This window comes from Equus quagga, chromosome 4, assembly GCF_021613505.1.
Source record: "Equus quagga isolate Etosha38 chromosome 4, UCLA_HA_Equagga_1.0, whole genome shotgun sequence".
Taxonomy (NCBI): domain Eukaryota; kingdom Metazoa; phylum Chordata; class Mammalia; order Perissodactyla; family Equidae; genus Equus; species Equus quagga.
Window position 1 is genome coordinate 136,049,771 of NC_060270.1, and position 15,401 is coordinate 136,065,171.

The window sequence follows — 15,401 nt, forward strand, 5'->3', positions numbered from 1 at the left end:
GGGAAAAATAGGAAACCTGGTAGACGTGGATAGGAATTTAAAACAATCGGTGTGCTTTCTGCCACGCTCTGTGATGGCAGGTTTATCCTTGACCGTAGTTACACAGGTGAGGTGAAGAGGCTTCCGACCCCCTGGTGATCCTTAGGAGAGCTGGGTACCTGCTTTTGCCCGGACATGGTTTATTTGCTGATAAAAGAAAAAAGCATTCTGATAACTTGGCCTTAACCTGATAGAAATTTAAAATAATCAAACCAAGTTTCCATATTAATTGGGACTTCCAAATAGATTTCAGCTGAATGACGGTGATGGTGGTGATGATGGTTACTACAATGTACTAAGCTCTCCGTGCATTAAACTGAGATAGGCATGTTATGTAGATTACTTTGTGTGCGTGTTTACTCTGCCAATCCATGACTGCTAAAATACAAAAGATAAAGTGAATATCCTCTTAATTCCGAGTAGCAGACACAGCCACTGCTAAGGTTTGATTTATATACCTCTAGACTCTTACTTTTTAGCGTATACATGTGTAAGTGTATGTGCACAAATACGTGTTTTTAAGTACGTTGGATCCATATTACACATTTTATTCAGTAATCCGTTTTTCACTTAATATATCCTGCATATCTTTTCACGTCAAATACGTAAAGATCTCTCTGATCCTTTTAACATTGCATAATATTCCATTATCCTTACTGTAATTTATTTAGCCAGTTTACGTTGGTAGACTCCTAGGTTCTTTCTAGTTTGGGGCCGTTATAAACCATCATTCATAGTTGACATTTTTGCACACTTGCTCCATTATTTCCTTAGGATAAACTTCTAGAAGCAGAATATTGGTTTAAAGGGTATTGCTAGTTCTCCTTTAAAAAGACTGTTTCGACTTATATGGCATTAGCCTTTGAAAGTGCTCATTTACCCCACACCTTGCCACTACTGGCATTTTCTTTCCCTGTCTTTAGACATTATTTCTCATTTTTGCAGCAGTCATAAAGTAGATATTGGTATGTTCATCCTAGAGATTAATAAAAGAAAACCCTGAGACTTTAGGAAGAAATTTGCCAAGATCACAGAGTGTGTCAGCAGTGGTGCTAGGGCTTGAGCCAGCCCTTTATGGCTTCAGAACTGGTGGTTTCTCCACCTCTCGGGGCCAATAAAGTCATTTTTATCTAACAAAATTTGCTTTCGGCTCATCTATATTTGCTGAGCTCTCTGTCCCCTATCTTGCTGTTGACATTTTATTTTATGATCTCCCAGTATCCCTGGACTAAGAAGACGTGGCCATCTGTCTGTCAGTGGGGAACCCACGCTTTCTCTTTCCCTTTCTCTCCTCTGCGGGCTGTCAGGCTGTCTCCTTTAGGCCTTGTCCAGTTTCAGCACGTGCAGGAAAGCTGTTGATATTGTTGGGTGGTGAGGTTGTGAGCTTCTCCTATCAGGCTAAAGGCTCACCTAGTCCTCACCTGGCGAAGGACAAGGGAGAGCCTTCTTTCACTTGCCCTTTAAGCGGTTTTTCTGCATAACCCCTGCTTAGCATGGGGACTTGTGTTTTCTTATCAGTTGGGATTTTCAGTGTGAGGTTGGAACCTTGGGGCTGAATATAGCTGAGGAAAGAAGAGTCAGTAGGGGGAAGACGTGAACAGTTGTGATATAAACTCAGCCAGCATAGAGGTGGGCCTAGTTCTCTTTCAGCTTTGTAAATAATTTCTCTTTCATCCCACAGAACCAGTGAAGACATCTGTTCAGGAATCAGGAGCATTTTTGCCTCAGGTACAAAATCAATGAGCTGATTTGTTCTTGTGTTGTATGCACAGTATCTGTGGAGAACACTCACTTCGTTGAGAATATCTGTCCATTACGAATTGTTTGTGACAGCAGGATGCTGAGCGCACTGTTCCCTGAGAACCCTTCTCGAGGGGAACCTGGTTAAAGTGGGTTGCATTAGTGAACGCGGGATGATTCCAAAGTGGCACTTTTCTTCTCAGCTGATAAGAAAAAATTATTTTTATCCTGCAAAGCTAAGACACGTATAAAGAGACTGCAGTTTTCATTAAAATTAAATAAAAACTGAAGTAGTTTGTTTGTCTTAAGCGCATTATCCGAAGAGAGGACAAATTTGATATTAATGGGAAATGTCAGCTGTGATGACTTCAGACAGTTTCTGTTTGATTCACTGACCTACCAAAGTGATGTTTAAGGAAATCCGAAAGAAAAGGTGGAAGATAAGTGGGACCTTGTGGTGTCAGCAGTGTCCAGGGTCTTTAACAATCCCTCCTTTCCTTCCCAGCACATACCAGAACAGAGATACAAGATGCAGAGCAAGCCTCTAGGAATCTGCCTGATAATTGACTGCATCGGCAATGACACGGGTAGGTGTGGAAGCCGCAGGTTGACTGATGCCCCTGCAATGAGATCACGACACAGGCAAGCTGTCTTCATCAGAGCGACCAATACTAGCTGCTGTGACCGACCACTGCCCAAACCTGTAGTTTCACACACAAAGGGTAGTTTCCCACTCACGTCACAGTCTAGTGTGGGTTGGTCTTGGGGGCGCTTTGTGCCATGTGGCTTTGTCATCTGAGGCCTGGAGTTTTCCCCTAGAGCCTCTGTATCTGGCTGGTGGGTGAAGGAAGTGCATGGAAGATCTCAAGAGATTTTAGAGGCCAGTTGTGGAAGTGATACATCATCACCACCCACATTCCATTGGTCAGATCTCACTTGTGTGGCCCCACCTAACTGCAGTGGACAGGGAACTTAGTCTGGCTGTGTGTCAGGAGGAAAAGGAAAGGGGACTCAGGGAACACACAGCATTGTCTCTGGCACCAAGGCATAATTTGTGGAAGTTGAGGAGCTTTAGTCTTGCCTTTCTGTGCTGGATGCTGTGGCAGGGAGGGGTCCTGGGATCCACAGGCCTTAAAATGGAAGGCTTTCTGGCTTCAGTGTTATCAGATCCCCACCATTTCCCCTGGATAAACTTTGGAAGCTTTTCCGGGGAATATTAAAAATATAAATGTGTACTCACTCAGAGGCAACGTGTCCCTTAGTTCTGCCACCCTGTACTTTGGCTGTGGGCCTGGGTACCTGTGTGTCACCGTTGTCTGGATCTGAATCAATTCTTTTGGTCAATTGTTGTTGGATGTCTGACTCAAACTGAGTCAGTCACTGGTGATGCATCAAAACGGAATGAGAAGAATCTAGATAAGTGGAGTAACATTGTGTTCAATTATTTATCTCTTCTTTGAAAGGATTGATTATATTTCCACTGTTTTCCAGCTTCTCAGTGTTCTCTTAGAATGAGCCGGAACATCTTTTAGGCTCACTTAAAATGTTACCATGGTGAGTTTTATGAGAAGAGGATCTGAGAGAAAGTCAAATTAGCAAATGCTGGACTGTATTTCCCAGGATTTCAGCTATGATCTCACCTTCTCATGTCCTATTTTTGGTTAATTGTGAGAGCTGCTATCTCCTCAGCTATAGATGTGTTCTTTCTTTTTTTAGCCATTAGTACCTATATGAAAATGAGGAAATGTTTTCTCAGTGAGTAACTTCCTGCTTTAAAATAGATTGTACAATTGTCCTCTACTTCCGGTTGTAGTCAGTTCTGCTTCATTCACCAGCAGACAGTTCCCAGCTGCCTTTGGTGCAGGGTGTATGTCTGTTGTATGAAGAGAATCGTAAAGTTAAAGCCTTGACCTGCCGTGAATTTGTGGCTAAAGCCCAGGATCTGTGTTGCTTCCCTCGCCTAGTCGTGGGCCTCATGGGCAGGGCGGGAGTGTGTGTTTGTATTTTTCTGCATTAAAGGAGCATGGTGAGAGTTGGGCCCTGGAATATGACTGCGTGGGTTTGGATCATGGTCCTGCCATGTCCTAGCTTGTAGCCGTGGGCAGTTTTCCTAGCCTCTCTATGGCTCAGTTTCTCTTCTGTAAAATTGGTAAATAACAGGATGTACCTTGTAGGAAGGGTGGGAGGAGTGAGGGAGTTTTTACCTGTAAAGGGCTTAGAGCAGTGCCTGGCACACCATAAGCACATAGAAATGCCAGCTAACATCATTTTCCCACTTTGTTTAATTTTAGTTGCAGACCACTAAGCTAGAACTTGCCATGACTTTGTGCTTGGCCTGTGGAGTCTGATCCCAGACCGGTGACGGACTAGAGAACTGGGGGCCTGTGGCCTGTGCTGGGCTCAGGAGACATGGGCAGCTCCCCACAGGCTGGGAGTAACTGGAACGGAGGGGCTAACCCCAGAGAGGGGGTAAGTTCCAGGGAAATACCCAGGTGGAAAGCTGGACAGGCCACTCCTACCAGTCGTCATTATGAATGGGTTTGGTGGAGAAAGAGGATTGAGTACAAAAGTCAGGGCGAGGGAGGGCAGGGAGTGGCAAGACCTGACCAGAGAAAGATCAACAGGAGGGTGAAATTGGAAGTGGAGCCTGCGGCCTGAGGTGCGAGCAGGTATTGGCCTGAGGTGTGTTCATACAGCTTCCTTGACTCAAGCCCTCCCGGCCTCTGGGAACAAAGCAAATAACTAGGCTTGAGGCCACTCAGGTGGCCGATTGACAGGTAAGAAGCAGGTCAACACACTTTTACTCCCATCTTGTTGTGATTTTTCTCAGCTCAGGGGTCCTGAATCCATTCATACGCCCAGCTGAGACTCAGGCTGGCAGGAGGGTGTTAATTAAAATGAAGTGGAAGACAGTTGCCTCTTCTCACACTCTCTCCAGGCCCCCAGCTCTTCATTTTCCAACTCCCCTCCTGGCGATTTTTTCCTGGGGACTCCAGGCCTGGACTCCCGCTTTGGTTGACAGGTGGTCTGCGTTCCAGGCAGCACTCTGCATTTCTTGTTTCCACCTTAGCTCCATCACGGGTGATTATGCGGGGTTTCCTCTGACTCTTGCCTAGATAACTCTGTCATTTGCTTCATGCTGAACATTTGGGAGGAGGGCAGGAGTTTGGTGATAAACATTATTGACGACTGAACAGGGCTCTGAAAGAAGCTGACAGTAATATGTTAGGACTAACTTGGGCGTGGTAGTGATCAGAGGGTAGAATTTACTCAGATCTACCATGTGCCAGGTAGTTTGCTAATTCCTTTACATGGATTCTCACTTAATCTTCATAAGTAATATTGAAGGATAGGTACTGTTATCCTCATTTTCAGGGTGGGCCGGCAGAGCCAGTGAACTCTTTTCCTAACTTCTCTGGTAACTGATAGAGCAGGGTTTGAAAGCTCTGTTGCTATAATGTAGCTTCCCGGGGAGCTTGCCCGTCTCTTGACAGTGTGTCTTCAGTAGCTGGAGCAGTGCCTGGCACAGAGGAGCTCCATAAATGTTTGTTGGGGGAACGTGTGAGGAATAAGCTCTGTGGTCTCGGGGTTTCTCAGAACATTCTTTTGTATCTATAGAATGTATCAGACTTGTATACCTCTCTTCTCCCGTCCTCAAAAAAATGAGACTTTTATCCAAAGAGTATGCAAGTCCCCCAGACACTTACACATTTACTGTTCCTTGATCCCATAAATGTTTCCTGAACACCTCCATTGTGCGAACACCACGCTCGGCCCTGTGTGAGCAAGTGTGGAGACAACAAGGTGGAGTCTGGTCTCAGAGCCGCATTGTGAACAAAGATAAGCTTATTTTTTGGTGGCTTGTTCGAGTCAGTAACCTCTTCTTGGAGCAGACATAGAAGCTTAAGGATTTGGGGCTAATTATCTCAGATGGGTAGAATTAAAAAATAAGTCTTTGGTATTGTGTCGTCTGTGTCAGAAACCCAGCAAAGCTAGGCCTGTGCTCGGCCCTGATTTGCTTGCCCTGAAGTAGCGCTGGACATTTGATCCCGTGAGGAATGGGGAAACGGAAGTCTCACGTCACAGACAGCTCTAGCTGGTTTTGTAGGCTTCTGAATAAAAGATGATGTTTGCAGATTTTGAGAGGAAGTGTTCATTCCTCTCTTTTCTCCCTTCCTCTTTCTGAAAAGTTTGAAGATTTTTCTGTACTCTTAGCCAGGCTAAGACTTGGATTTTTCTAGCAGATGCTGCACATTTCCCTCATAAATCTTGCATAAATAAACTTCTCTTCCAGCAGAGCCACAGAAGTCGTGAAAGCCAGAGCAGAGAGTGGAGACGCTTTGTGGGCCATGCTGCCTCGAGCTCAGCTACTCCTCAGGGTTACTGGCCTCTTTCCCCCTCTTTCCCATAATGGAATGGGCAGCAACTGAAATCATTAGCATTTTCCTGTACTAACGTTTGTAGGAAAATATTGGCACAGAGTCAGAGTGCCCACTGTGGTCACAGCTCCTGAGCTGTGATGACAAGTAGTGAGTGACATCCAAGGTGGTAGGTGGAGGCCTCGTCAGATGGAGCAGTGGCCACATGCTACCTATCAGCTTCAGTGCTGGGGAAGCAGAACGTCCCCTCCTTGCTCTCCTGGGATCAATGTCTGTTAAAGATGACATCCTCCTGGGGCACAAGACCAGGAAGTCTGTGGAGGGCACCTTTTTTCCTGGGCATTTTTATCCTCTGGGACTCAGCAGCCATTCATTTGGGAACCTAGCATCACTAGTGAAATTTCCTTTAACTCAGGGTCCCCCACAGGCTGTGCTACGTGGCCAACCCTTTTTCACAGAGAGCATAAATCTAGGGTCTAAATAAGAGTGATAGGTCCGCAATCCCTTATTGGAGACCCTTGTATTTCAGAAAGATGACATGGTGCATATGCGGTAAGTTATAGAACACTCCGGTGGGGTCTAGAGCAGCACCCCGAAATGAATGGATGTGCCCGCTACCTGGGATAGGTAAAGACTATAAATAGCCTCTCATCAGTTCAGGAAAGGCTTTGCCACAAAATGAATTGGGGGAAAGAACTTAAGGTTTTTGGAGCTTCAAGGGTTTTGGAATTGAGGATAAGGAGCTGTGGATATGTGGAAGAGCAAAGTACTCCCAGGCTGCCTCAGATACCCCAGAAGCCTCTCTTGATTGATATGCAGTTGACCTGTTTATTACTGATATTATTTTCTCTTAAGAAGAGCTAGTCCAGCATGCATTACTAGTAATCATTTGTGCTCAAAAAGAAGACATTTAAACAGTAGTTTATAATTTAGCATATACATGGGTTGTCCAGCAAACCCCCCTTAGTTGGTCTGTCTGAACAAATGAAAAGTTGGATTTATACGAGGCTGCCCGCTGCCCCGCTCCACGCTCACTCATTCTTCTCTCTGTTTTTGCTTCTCATCATCTCCCCACCCGGGGGCCTTTTTTTGCCCTGTGTTTTCGGGCCTGAGCTTAAATTAGACCTTTCTGATAATCTCATCTCCAGGTGTCTCAACTGCGCTCATCTTTCCTTCTCTGACTGGATTTCCTCGGAAACTCCCCTCACCATTAAGATTATCCTGCGGAGCTTGGGGTCCACCCATGTGCTTTATAGTAATTAGAGCTGGGCTTATTAAGGGTGCTCAGTGATTGCGAACAGACCGATGAAGCCTTCCCTCCTTCGTGTTCAGTCCATATGTTTATTTAATGGACCCCCTTTCACAGATAGTGTCAAGATAAATGTACGTTCGTTTTAGATCAAAACAGATTCTAAATGAATGAGGTCAGGACCTTTTATTGCATTTAGTTTGGGGGTTTCATCTTGACAGTCCCCAAACCTGTGGGTAGAGCTGACCCCAGCCCTTCACTATCACCCCTGTCCTAACTGAGGGAGACCCTCCTCGTTTCAGGAGGTTGATTTCTAAAGAACAGTTCAGAGAGAGATGGCAAGTCAGGACTGGGAGTTTCCAGGGTGGGCAGGAGGAGAAGTGGGACTTTAGCGATTCGTTGAAGTTGCGTTTTCCAAACTCATCACCCAAGTTCTTCTTCCTTTATTTGCGGGAAAGGACAAGGAAGTTTCTGTGACGTATGGGATGCAGGCTCTGACCGCTCCGAGCCCATTTTAGTTTAGGCTCCAGAGGCCCCCCTCTGGCTTCTGAAATGGTAAGCTCCCTGAGAGACGCACCGCAGGCTCTGTTATTCGTGGTTTGAAATGGCTGGCTTTATTTTACTTAAAATTAATATCTTATATTTGAATAAGCACTCACAGTTTGCAAAGCATCTTTACAGAAATCCCATTCTTTGGATCTCACCGCTGCCTTTTGAAGAATATGGGATAGGCATTAGTATTCACCCCATTTTATAGATGAATAAATTAAGGCGGCTATAACTTGTTCAAAGTCACACTGTCACTGCCCCTGTGACCCTATAAATTAGGCGAGGCTGTATCCAAGTTCTTGCATGTCCAAGAGAGCAAGTTGCAGATGCCAGCTAGCATCAGCCCTCACCATCTGATAGAGGAAGGATGGGTATTAATGGGCAATGTCAGCTGCGATGACTTCAGGCTGCGTCTCTTGAGTGACTGTGTTGCCAGAGGGATATTTAAGGGCTGCTCCATCTTGGTCTGGGGCCCATCCAGATTTGGTGTTCTTCTTGGCATTGGGGGCCTGTATGGTTTTTGGCTTCACCTCCAGCTTTAGCCTTTTTTCTCCTGTTCTGTTGGGTAAGGACTTCCTGCCCCAGACCTCACATTCCCATCCCCTTCTCAAGCCCCTCAGCGTGCATGAGTTAGTTCTCTTGCAGGGCCAGGCGAGGTCAGACCCAGCAAGCAGGTGGAGAGCCAGGACTTCCACTCAGATCTTGTGGTTCTTCTGTGGCTCGGCACCACACAGTGGCTGCCCACTGCTGTGTGGCAGCGCTGCTTCAGCCGGAACCTCAGGAAGCCCAGGTCACGGAAAGCGCTAGACGGGACAGGATAGCTTTGTTCCGTCAGACCCTTGCGTATCATATCAGCATGGAAAGGGAGACTGTGGCTTTCGTCCAAGGACTTCGATAAGGGTGGAAATCTGTCAGTTGAAGAGAGGGTCTTGAGGGAAGTGAACCAGGCTGCGATAACAATTCAAGGAGAGCTTTGAGTCAGGTCTCCCTGGCTGCCTCTGCCCCCTGCAGGAGAGAACACTCCATGATTAGAGACCGTGAGTCCTGAAAGCGAGTTTGGAGTCACACAGTAGTGATGAGACTGGGGTCCGAGTCCAGGCTCTCTCGTTGTGCAGTCCTGGATTTCAGCCTGAGCGCCGTCCTGGGGACCAAGGCCTTCCTGTGGCCCTAGAGGTGATGGCCAGGGGCGGTGCTGCTGGGCCTTTTCTATTGCACTGCAAGCCTGTGAGGACAGGCAAGTTATTTACGAGGTCATCAGCAACCTGTGTATCATTTCCCGGGGAATCCTTATTTATCATAGGATTTCAAGGAGATCAGCACCTCCTTTATCTCTTCGCTGTGACGTGGTATGTAATGCAGTGTTTCCACCCTTCCCTGTGGGTCAGGCAGAGGAGAAAAGTAAGCAGCCTAACTACAGTCTTAAGTCGTTGTGATTATCATTCCCTCTTCTAGACTTACATGGTGAATAATTATCTAATAATATGTATAAATCCCTCCAAAATTTAGTGGCTTCAGACAGCAATGCGAATGTATTTCTCTCTCTCACTGTTTCTGTGGGCCAGGAATTGAGGAGTGGCTCAGCTGGGCTGTTCTGGCCCCGTGTCTCCAGACCTGTGGTCAGACGTCAGCTGTGGTCGTCCACAGGCTGCCGGGGCTGCCTCACGTGGCTGGGAAGGTGGGGCAAGGCCTTAGTTCTCCTTCCCGTGGGCCTCCCACGGGACTGCCTGCGTGTTCTCACGACATGGCAGCTGGCTTCCCCGAGTGAGCTCTTCCAAAGAGAGAAGGAGCCACAAGGAAGCTGTCTCCTTTTTGTCATCTAGCTTTGCAAGTCACGTGGCAGCCCTTCTGCCGCATTCCATTCATTAGGAATGGGTTTCTGAGTGTGGTCACGTTTAAGGGGAGGGGTTACACTCTATCTCTTTAAGGGAGGAGTGTCGAAGAATTCACTGACCTGTTAAACCCGTTGTCTGCGGTGGGATGTGGGGCCCCAGTTAAACCCAGGTCTTCCGTGTGGCCCTGTGTGAATGTGCACTGATGCTCCTCATGGGCGGCTCAGCTAAACTGAGAGCTCTCACACCAGCTCTTACTCGTCCAGTGGCTGCTTGTTCCAGCTTTTTATGTACCCGAGGCTGTTTCTTTTTCTACCTTTTCCCTTTTCCCTATTTCCTGCGAAGGAGCCAGGAAAGAAATTGCGATTGCTTACTTTCACTTTTATAGTTTATTAGAGGTCGGTAAAGTTTGCAGGGCGAGAAGGCCGAAACTATTGGTTGAAGCTGTGAGTTTCTGAATTATGTGTGCCCATGCAGACTTCATCTTGTTCCCACATACTGTAGAGGATTGAGAATTTGTAGTCGACAGTTATGTGGTACCTTCAGTTATTTACCTCCCTGATCCCTTTTTTCGATGCCGAAACTGGTATGAGATGGGGCCCTTTTGTTCTGTAGTGGAAGCTATACCTGTTCTAAGTACGACTGTGTTGTTTGGTTTGTGGTGAATGCAGTGGGAGACTTCTGGAACCACACCCCAGGGGAGGAGGTGGGGTGGGTACACAGCCATGAGACATGGGGAAAAATCCAGAGAAGTGGGCTGACTGTTTGGGTGACAGCCTGAATCAGGAGATGTGTGTTTAGCCTCTGGGCTTAGGACAACAGTTTTTCTGCCCCCAATGAACTAGGAACTGGAGGCATCCCGCAGACAGGGAACAGAAACTTAGTGGATGGCTCAAAAGGATGTGGAATTTTTGAATGAGGAAGAGAAAGATGTCTCTCTTTCCTATCAGAAGATAAAACAATTCTGTGTTTATTCCTCCAGTGAAGGAAAACTGAGCAAATGAGAAAGAAGTGGACTGGGTAGGGTTTCTAGGGTTCTTAGGCCATAGAAACTTCTAGAAGACAGACAAAAAGATTTTTAAAAGGGACTAGGAACTAATTTTTATTGAGTACCAGGAGCATTCTCAGAGAGTGGGGATCATCACTTCCCTTTAAAGCTAGGGACACCCACTTCCTTAAGGTCATGCAGCCATGGGTGTGGTAAGGTCAGCATTAGGAGGTAGGCTTGTCTGACAGGAAGTCTACTTTTTCCACTGCCTTACACTGCTTCTTGAGGCAAAGTCAATCCAGGAGTCCTGGAAACTAGGAGGAGAATCTTTGGGGGCACAGAGGGGAATCTTGGTCCAGGACCCCACTGCTCAGTCAGAGGTAGACTGGGAAGCAGGTCATGAGAGGAACTGGGGAGTCTGGAAATGGTCCCAGCATAGATCCAGGGACCTCCGTCTCAGCCCACAGCTGGTGGATGTGAGGGAACTCATGACCTGCGCCACCCTTTCTGCAGCCATTTGGATCCAGGTCTGGGTCTGTGCTCTGCAAATGCCTCCATTCCTATGTATTCATGTGTTATTTTAAGAAAGAGCCTTCTGAACAATCCCCAGCTTTGTTGTGGTTGAAGAGAACGGGTTTTGTTCCCCTCTTGGTTGGACTGAACTAGAAGTGGGCTCAGCCTGTATCTATGGCCAGATGTGATGGTGGCCTCAGGAACGCAAAGTGGTGTGACAGGGGACAGACAGTATCTGGGAATCCAGCATGTACAAGTCACACTTTTCCTGTTGCAGGTTGATTCGAGCCCTTCCACCCTGTTCTCGGGTCCTTCAGAGCCTCAGAATATGACAAAAGCAGGAACAGATCAGTGGTGGAGATCAGAACATCTTAGGATTGCTACCCTGGGCCGTTGGAGCTTTTCTTACTCAGTGTGGTTTTTTCCCAGGGATTCTTCGGGACACCTTCACCTCCCTGGGCTATGAAGTCCAGTCTTTCTTGTATCTGAGCGTGGACGATATAAGGCAGAATCTTAAGAAAGTTGCCTGCATGCCCCAGCACCAAGACTACGACAGCTTCGTGTGTGTCCTGGTGAGCCGAGGGGACTCCCAGAGCGTTTTTGGCGTGGATCCGACGCACTCAGGGTTCCCCTTGGACCAGATCAGGAGGATGTTCATGGCAGATTCATGCCCTTCTCTGTTAGGGAAGCCAAAGCTCTTTTTTATTCAGAATTATGTGGTGTCAGAGAGCCAGCTGGAGGACAGCAGTGTCCTGGAGGTGGACGGGCCAGCGGTGAACCATGTGGAGTCCAGGGCAAGACCGCCTGAGCCCTGCACGCTTCACCGAGAGGCTGACTTCCTCTGGAGCCTGTGCCGAGCCGACGTGTCCCTGCTGGAGCGGCCCACCAGCTCCCCGTCGGTGTACCTGCAGTGCCTCTCCCAGAAACTGTGGCAAGAGAGGTGAGCCACCCCGGCCGGGCCGAGCCCTGGACCGCTTATTTGTTCTCCTGCTGCCACGATGGAGGCTCCCTCTGCACCCTTCTCCAGGGAGGAGGGATGAGTTTTCATTCCCTGTTGGGTTCCTCAGGAGTAAGATATAGACCCTGCACAGTTATGAATGCTTCCTGCTTCAGGAGGTCACTCACTAGTCAACTTGTAGTTTGGATATTTTTCTTCAAAACGAAGACATTTTTGATTGTTTTTTTCTTATTACAAAAGCAATACTCTCCTCCTTATTGAAACATACCAGGAAATATAGATGCTGAAAGCAGAACGTAATAAGCAGTTGTAATCCTTCTTATGAGAACCAACCTCTGTTAACCAAATCCTGGTGTATCGTCTTCCCTATCTTTTTTGGATCCCCACACAATCATATACAAATATGCTTGGTAAACCAAAATGGAACCATCATCCCCCATTACTTTGTAACCTGCTTTTAGTTTGTAATTTATCAGATAACATTGTTACGTGTCTGTAGTCACATTTCTACAGCATCATTTTAATGTCTGCAGAGAAGCCCATAAAAGGGCCACAGCATCCTTTGCTTGACCAGTCTTTAGTCGTTGGGCAGTGCTTTGCTTTTGCAAAAATAAAGTGTTCTGTCTCTTTGTATTTGTGTTTATCCATAATTGTTTCCTTGGGAAAAATTCCCAGAAGTGGAATTATCGTGTTAAGCAACATGCATTTTTAAAACCCTGGATGCATCTTACTGGATGGTGCTCTCAGATAGTTACTCCAGCTTGGTACAGGAATGCTTGCATCCCTGAAGATGGTTCTCACCAGCACTGCCTGCTCTTTTATTTCCCCCAGTCTTGACAGTTTGATAGGTGAAAAATGGTGCCTGACTGTTCAGGTCTGCAGGTTTTCATTATATAGACTTTTTGTTTGTTTGTTTGTTTTTGAGGGATATTGGGCCTGAGCTAACATCCACTGCCAATCCTCCTCTTTTTGCTGAGGAAGATTGGCCCTGGTCTAACATCTGTGCCCATCTTCCTCTATTTTATATGTGGGACACCTGCCACAGCGTGGCTTGATAAGTGGTGCATAGGTCTGTGCCCGGGATCCGAACTGGCAAACCCCAGGCCGCCAAAGCAGAGTGCACGAACTTAACCGCTGCACTACCAGGCTGGCCCCTCATTATATAGACATTTTTGAAGCTTATTAGCAAGAATACTTTTCTAAGGGAAACATTAGTGACCTGGTTTCCATTTAAGCTGAGTGAAGCTTAATTAATTAACTATAAGATTAGCAGTCCTTTTCCCCCTGTCCCCTAATTGCAATTTAGAATGATGGTTTCTGAGCCGCCTGTGAAATGCATTCTGTTGTAGCTCTGGGGACCCCAAGAATCAATCACCCTGCCCACACCCTTCAGCCCCCCCAGCCCCCCTCAGCGGTGGTTCAGTAGTACAGGAGAGGCTGGAGCAGAAGGGACTCCGTCTCCCAAGGTAGACGCTCCATAGGCCTGTGGTATCATTGGCCTTTTACATCCACCCTACACTTGCATAGATGATCCAGGTGGGTTATCATCTAGCTGGTGTCCCCAGAGTAAAACTCAGTTGCCTCTTGGGGAGGGCTTGTGGTCCTCAGGCCAGGGTGCTGCAAGCTGGTTTGGATCAGTCCCTGAGCAGTTTGTGGAGCATCTGGAAAGGAATGATTTCAAAGCGCTTTCACATCTGTTGGCTCATGTCGCCCCAAAGACGGTCTGTCTCCTCTCTCTTTGATGTTTGCGTGACATAAGTTTTGCCTTTCTCATTCCCTCCAGAAGATACCCCATCCTGGAACTGCACATTGACCTCCACCGCTACGTGTATGACTGGAACAGCACAGTGTCTGCTAAGGAGAGGTACTCCGTCTGTCTGCAGCACACCCTGAGAAAGAAGCTCATCTTCTCCTGCAAATGAAAAGATCAACACCCGGCTTATCCCTGCAGTCTCCCTCCATCACTAACCAGGGCAGAGTTTCCAAGCGAGTGTGTGTGTGACGTAGGTGAGGTGAGGTCCTGGCCGTGCTGAGGCGACCTGTGAGGAGTCACAGGTTGACGGGAAGTCGTGCTTGAACTATAGCTTCTGAGGTGAAGGTCGTGGCCTCTGTGTTGGGCCAGGTCAGTGTTGGGAAGGAAATGTCTTTGAGACTTTAGAAACCAGTTACTGGTTGACTTGGGCATTTCTGGAGTGTGTTGCCTTCCATGGTAACAATCAAGAAACCGAGGGCTAAGAAAGAAGCAGTTCGAGTGCTTGCAGTCAAAGAGTTAATTAGCCCGTGGCCATCCGTGCTCCATGTAGAAGGTAAAATCAGCTATGACCTGAAAGGAGACCCTTGTTTAAAATATCTCTTGAAGGTCTTTATTTTTTAATTTATTTATTCTTATGTTGATTTTAAGTGGAGTGTGTCTGTGTGTGTATGTTTATGTATGTTTTGTCATGGTCATTCAGCAAAGGTTCCAAAGCATGGAAAGAACAATTTTATGGCTATTCATAAGCACTTATTTCTACTCTGGAAGTTCTTTTGCCGTCCTTGTGTTAATGAGTGTGGGACTCCTGAGTGTGTCTGAATTTCATGTTGCTGAGGGGCACCAGCAGGAATAATGTCTGTGCCTGGACTCATGAACCAGAATCTCGTAGTAATTATTACAGAGGAAAACTGTTTGACAGGGTTCTGCACACTTTTGTCACTTGTCTTTGGGCTACATTATTTTTGTTGACACCAACCATCAGTCACTCCCCAAGTCCCAAAGAGAAGATGCTAAGTGTTTGCTTGTGGGTTTGGCTCCCTGGCAAGGGGTGTGGGGTGGAGTAAAGAAGGATTGGGATTCCAGGCTCGGGCTGACCAACGGGAGGAATGAGGCCTTGGCTTCCCTTGGCCACTTCACAGAGCCTCACAGAGAGTGAGATGAGAGAGCCTTACAGTCATACCTGGAGAGGCTCTGTGGTGGCCTTGGGGATGCCATGCGAGTGTCACTATTGTTATCACACCACACTATAATGAGGGAGTTATTTTGGAAATGGTGAACCAAACCTTGAACAGCTGGTAGGATTTTGGCAGGTTGAGATGGAGCACAGAGTATGTTGTAGGAGAGGAAGCAAGTCAAGTGGAGGGACAGACGGGAAATGCGAGGCATGTTTCAGAAACCTGGAGC

The 15,401-nt window shown here is 47.0% G+C and overlaps 1 protein-coding gene and 1 long non-coding RNA gene across 12 annotated transcripts in view; one reads left to right on the forward strand and one right to left on the reverse strand.

The window, feature by feature from the left end:
- Nucleotides 1-15,388, forward strand: part of CFLAR (CASP8 and FADD like apoptosis regulator) — a 40,371-nt gene extending 24,983 nt beyond the window's left edge. For 9 of the 11 annotated variants that reach the window (XM_046657766.1, XM_046657763.1, XM_046657764.1 and 6 more), the window contains exons 7-10: nt 1,721-1,767; nt 2,285-2,366; nt 11,716-12,226; nt 14,028-15,384. In XM_046657766.1, the coding sequence (XP_046513722.1) occupies nt 1,721-1,767; nt 2,285-2,366; nt 11,716-12,226; nt 14,028-14,166 (779 nt within the window). In that variant the 3' untranslated portion in view covers nt 14,167-15,384. Of the gene's footprint in view, nt 1-1,720; nt 1,768-2,284; nt 2,367-11,715; nt 12,227-14,027 lie in introns of all 11 variants that reach the window. The other 2 variants (XM_046657772.1, XM_046657774.1) reach the window with 2 other exon arrangements.
- The window catches only part of LOC124237783 (uncharacterized), a 762-nt gene continuing 687 nt past the window's right edge, over nt 15,327-15,401 (reverse strand). Inside the window, exon 2 of the long non-coding RNA XR_006888125.1 lies at nt 15,327-15,394. This is a non-coding gene — a long non-coding RNA (uncharacterized LOC124237783). The remainder of the gene's footprint in view (nt 15,395-15,401) is intronic.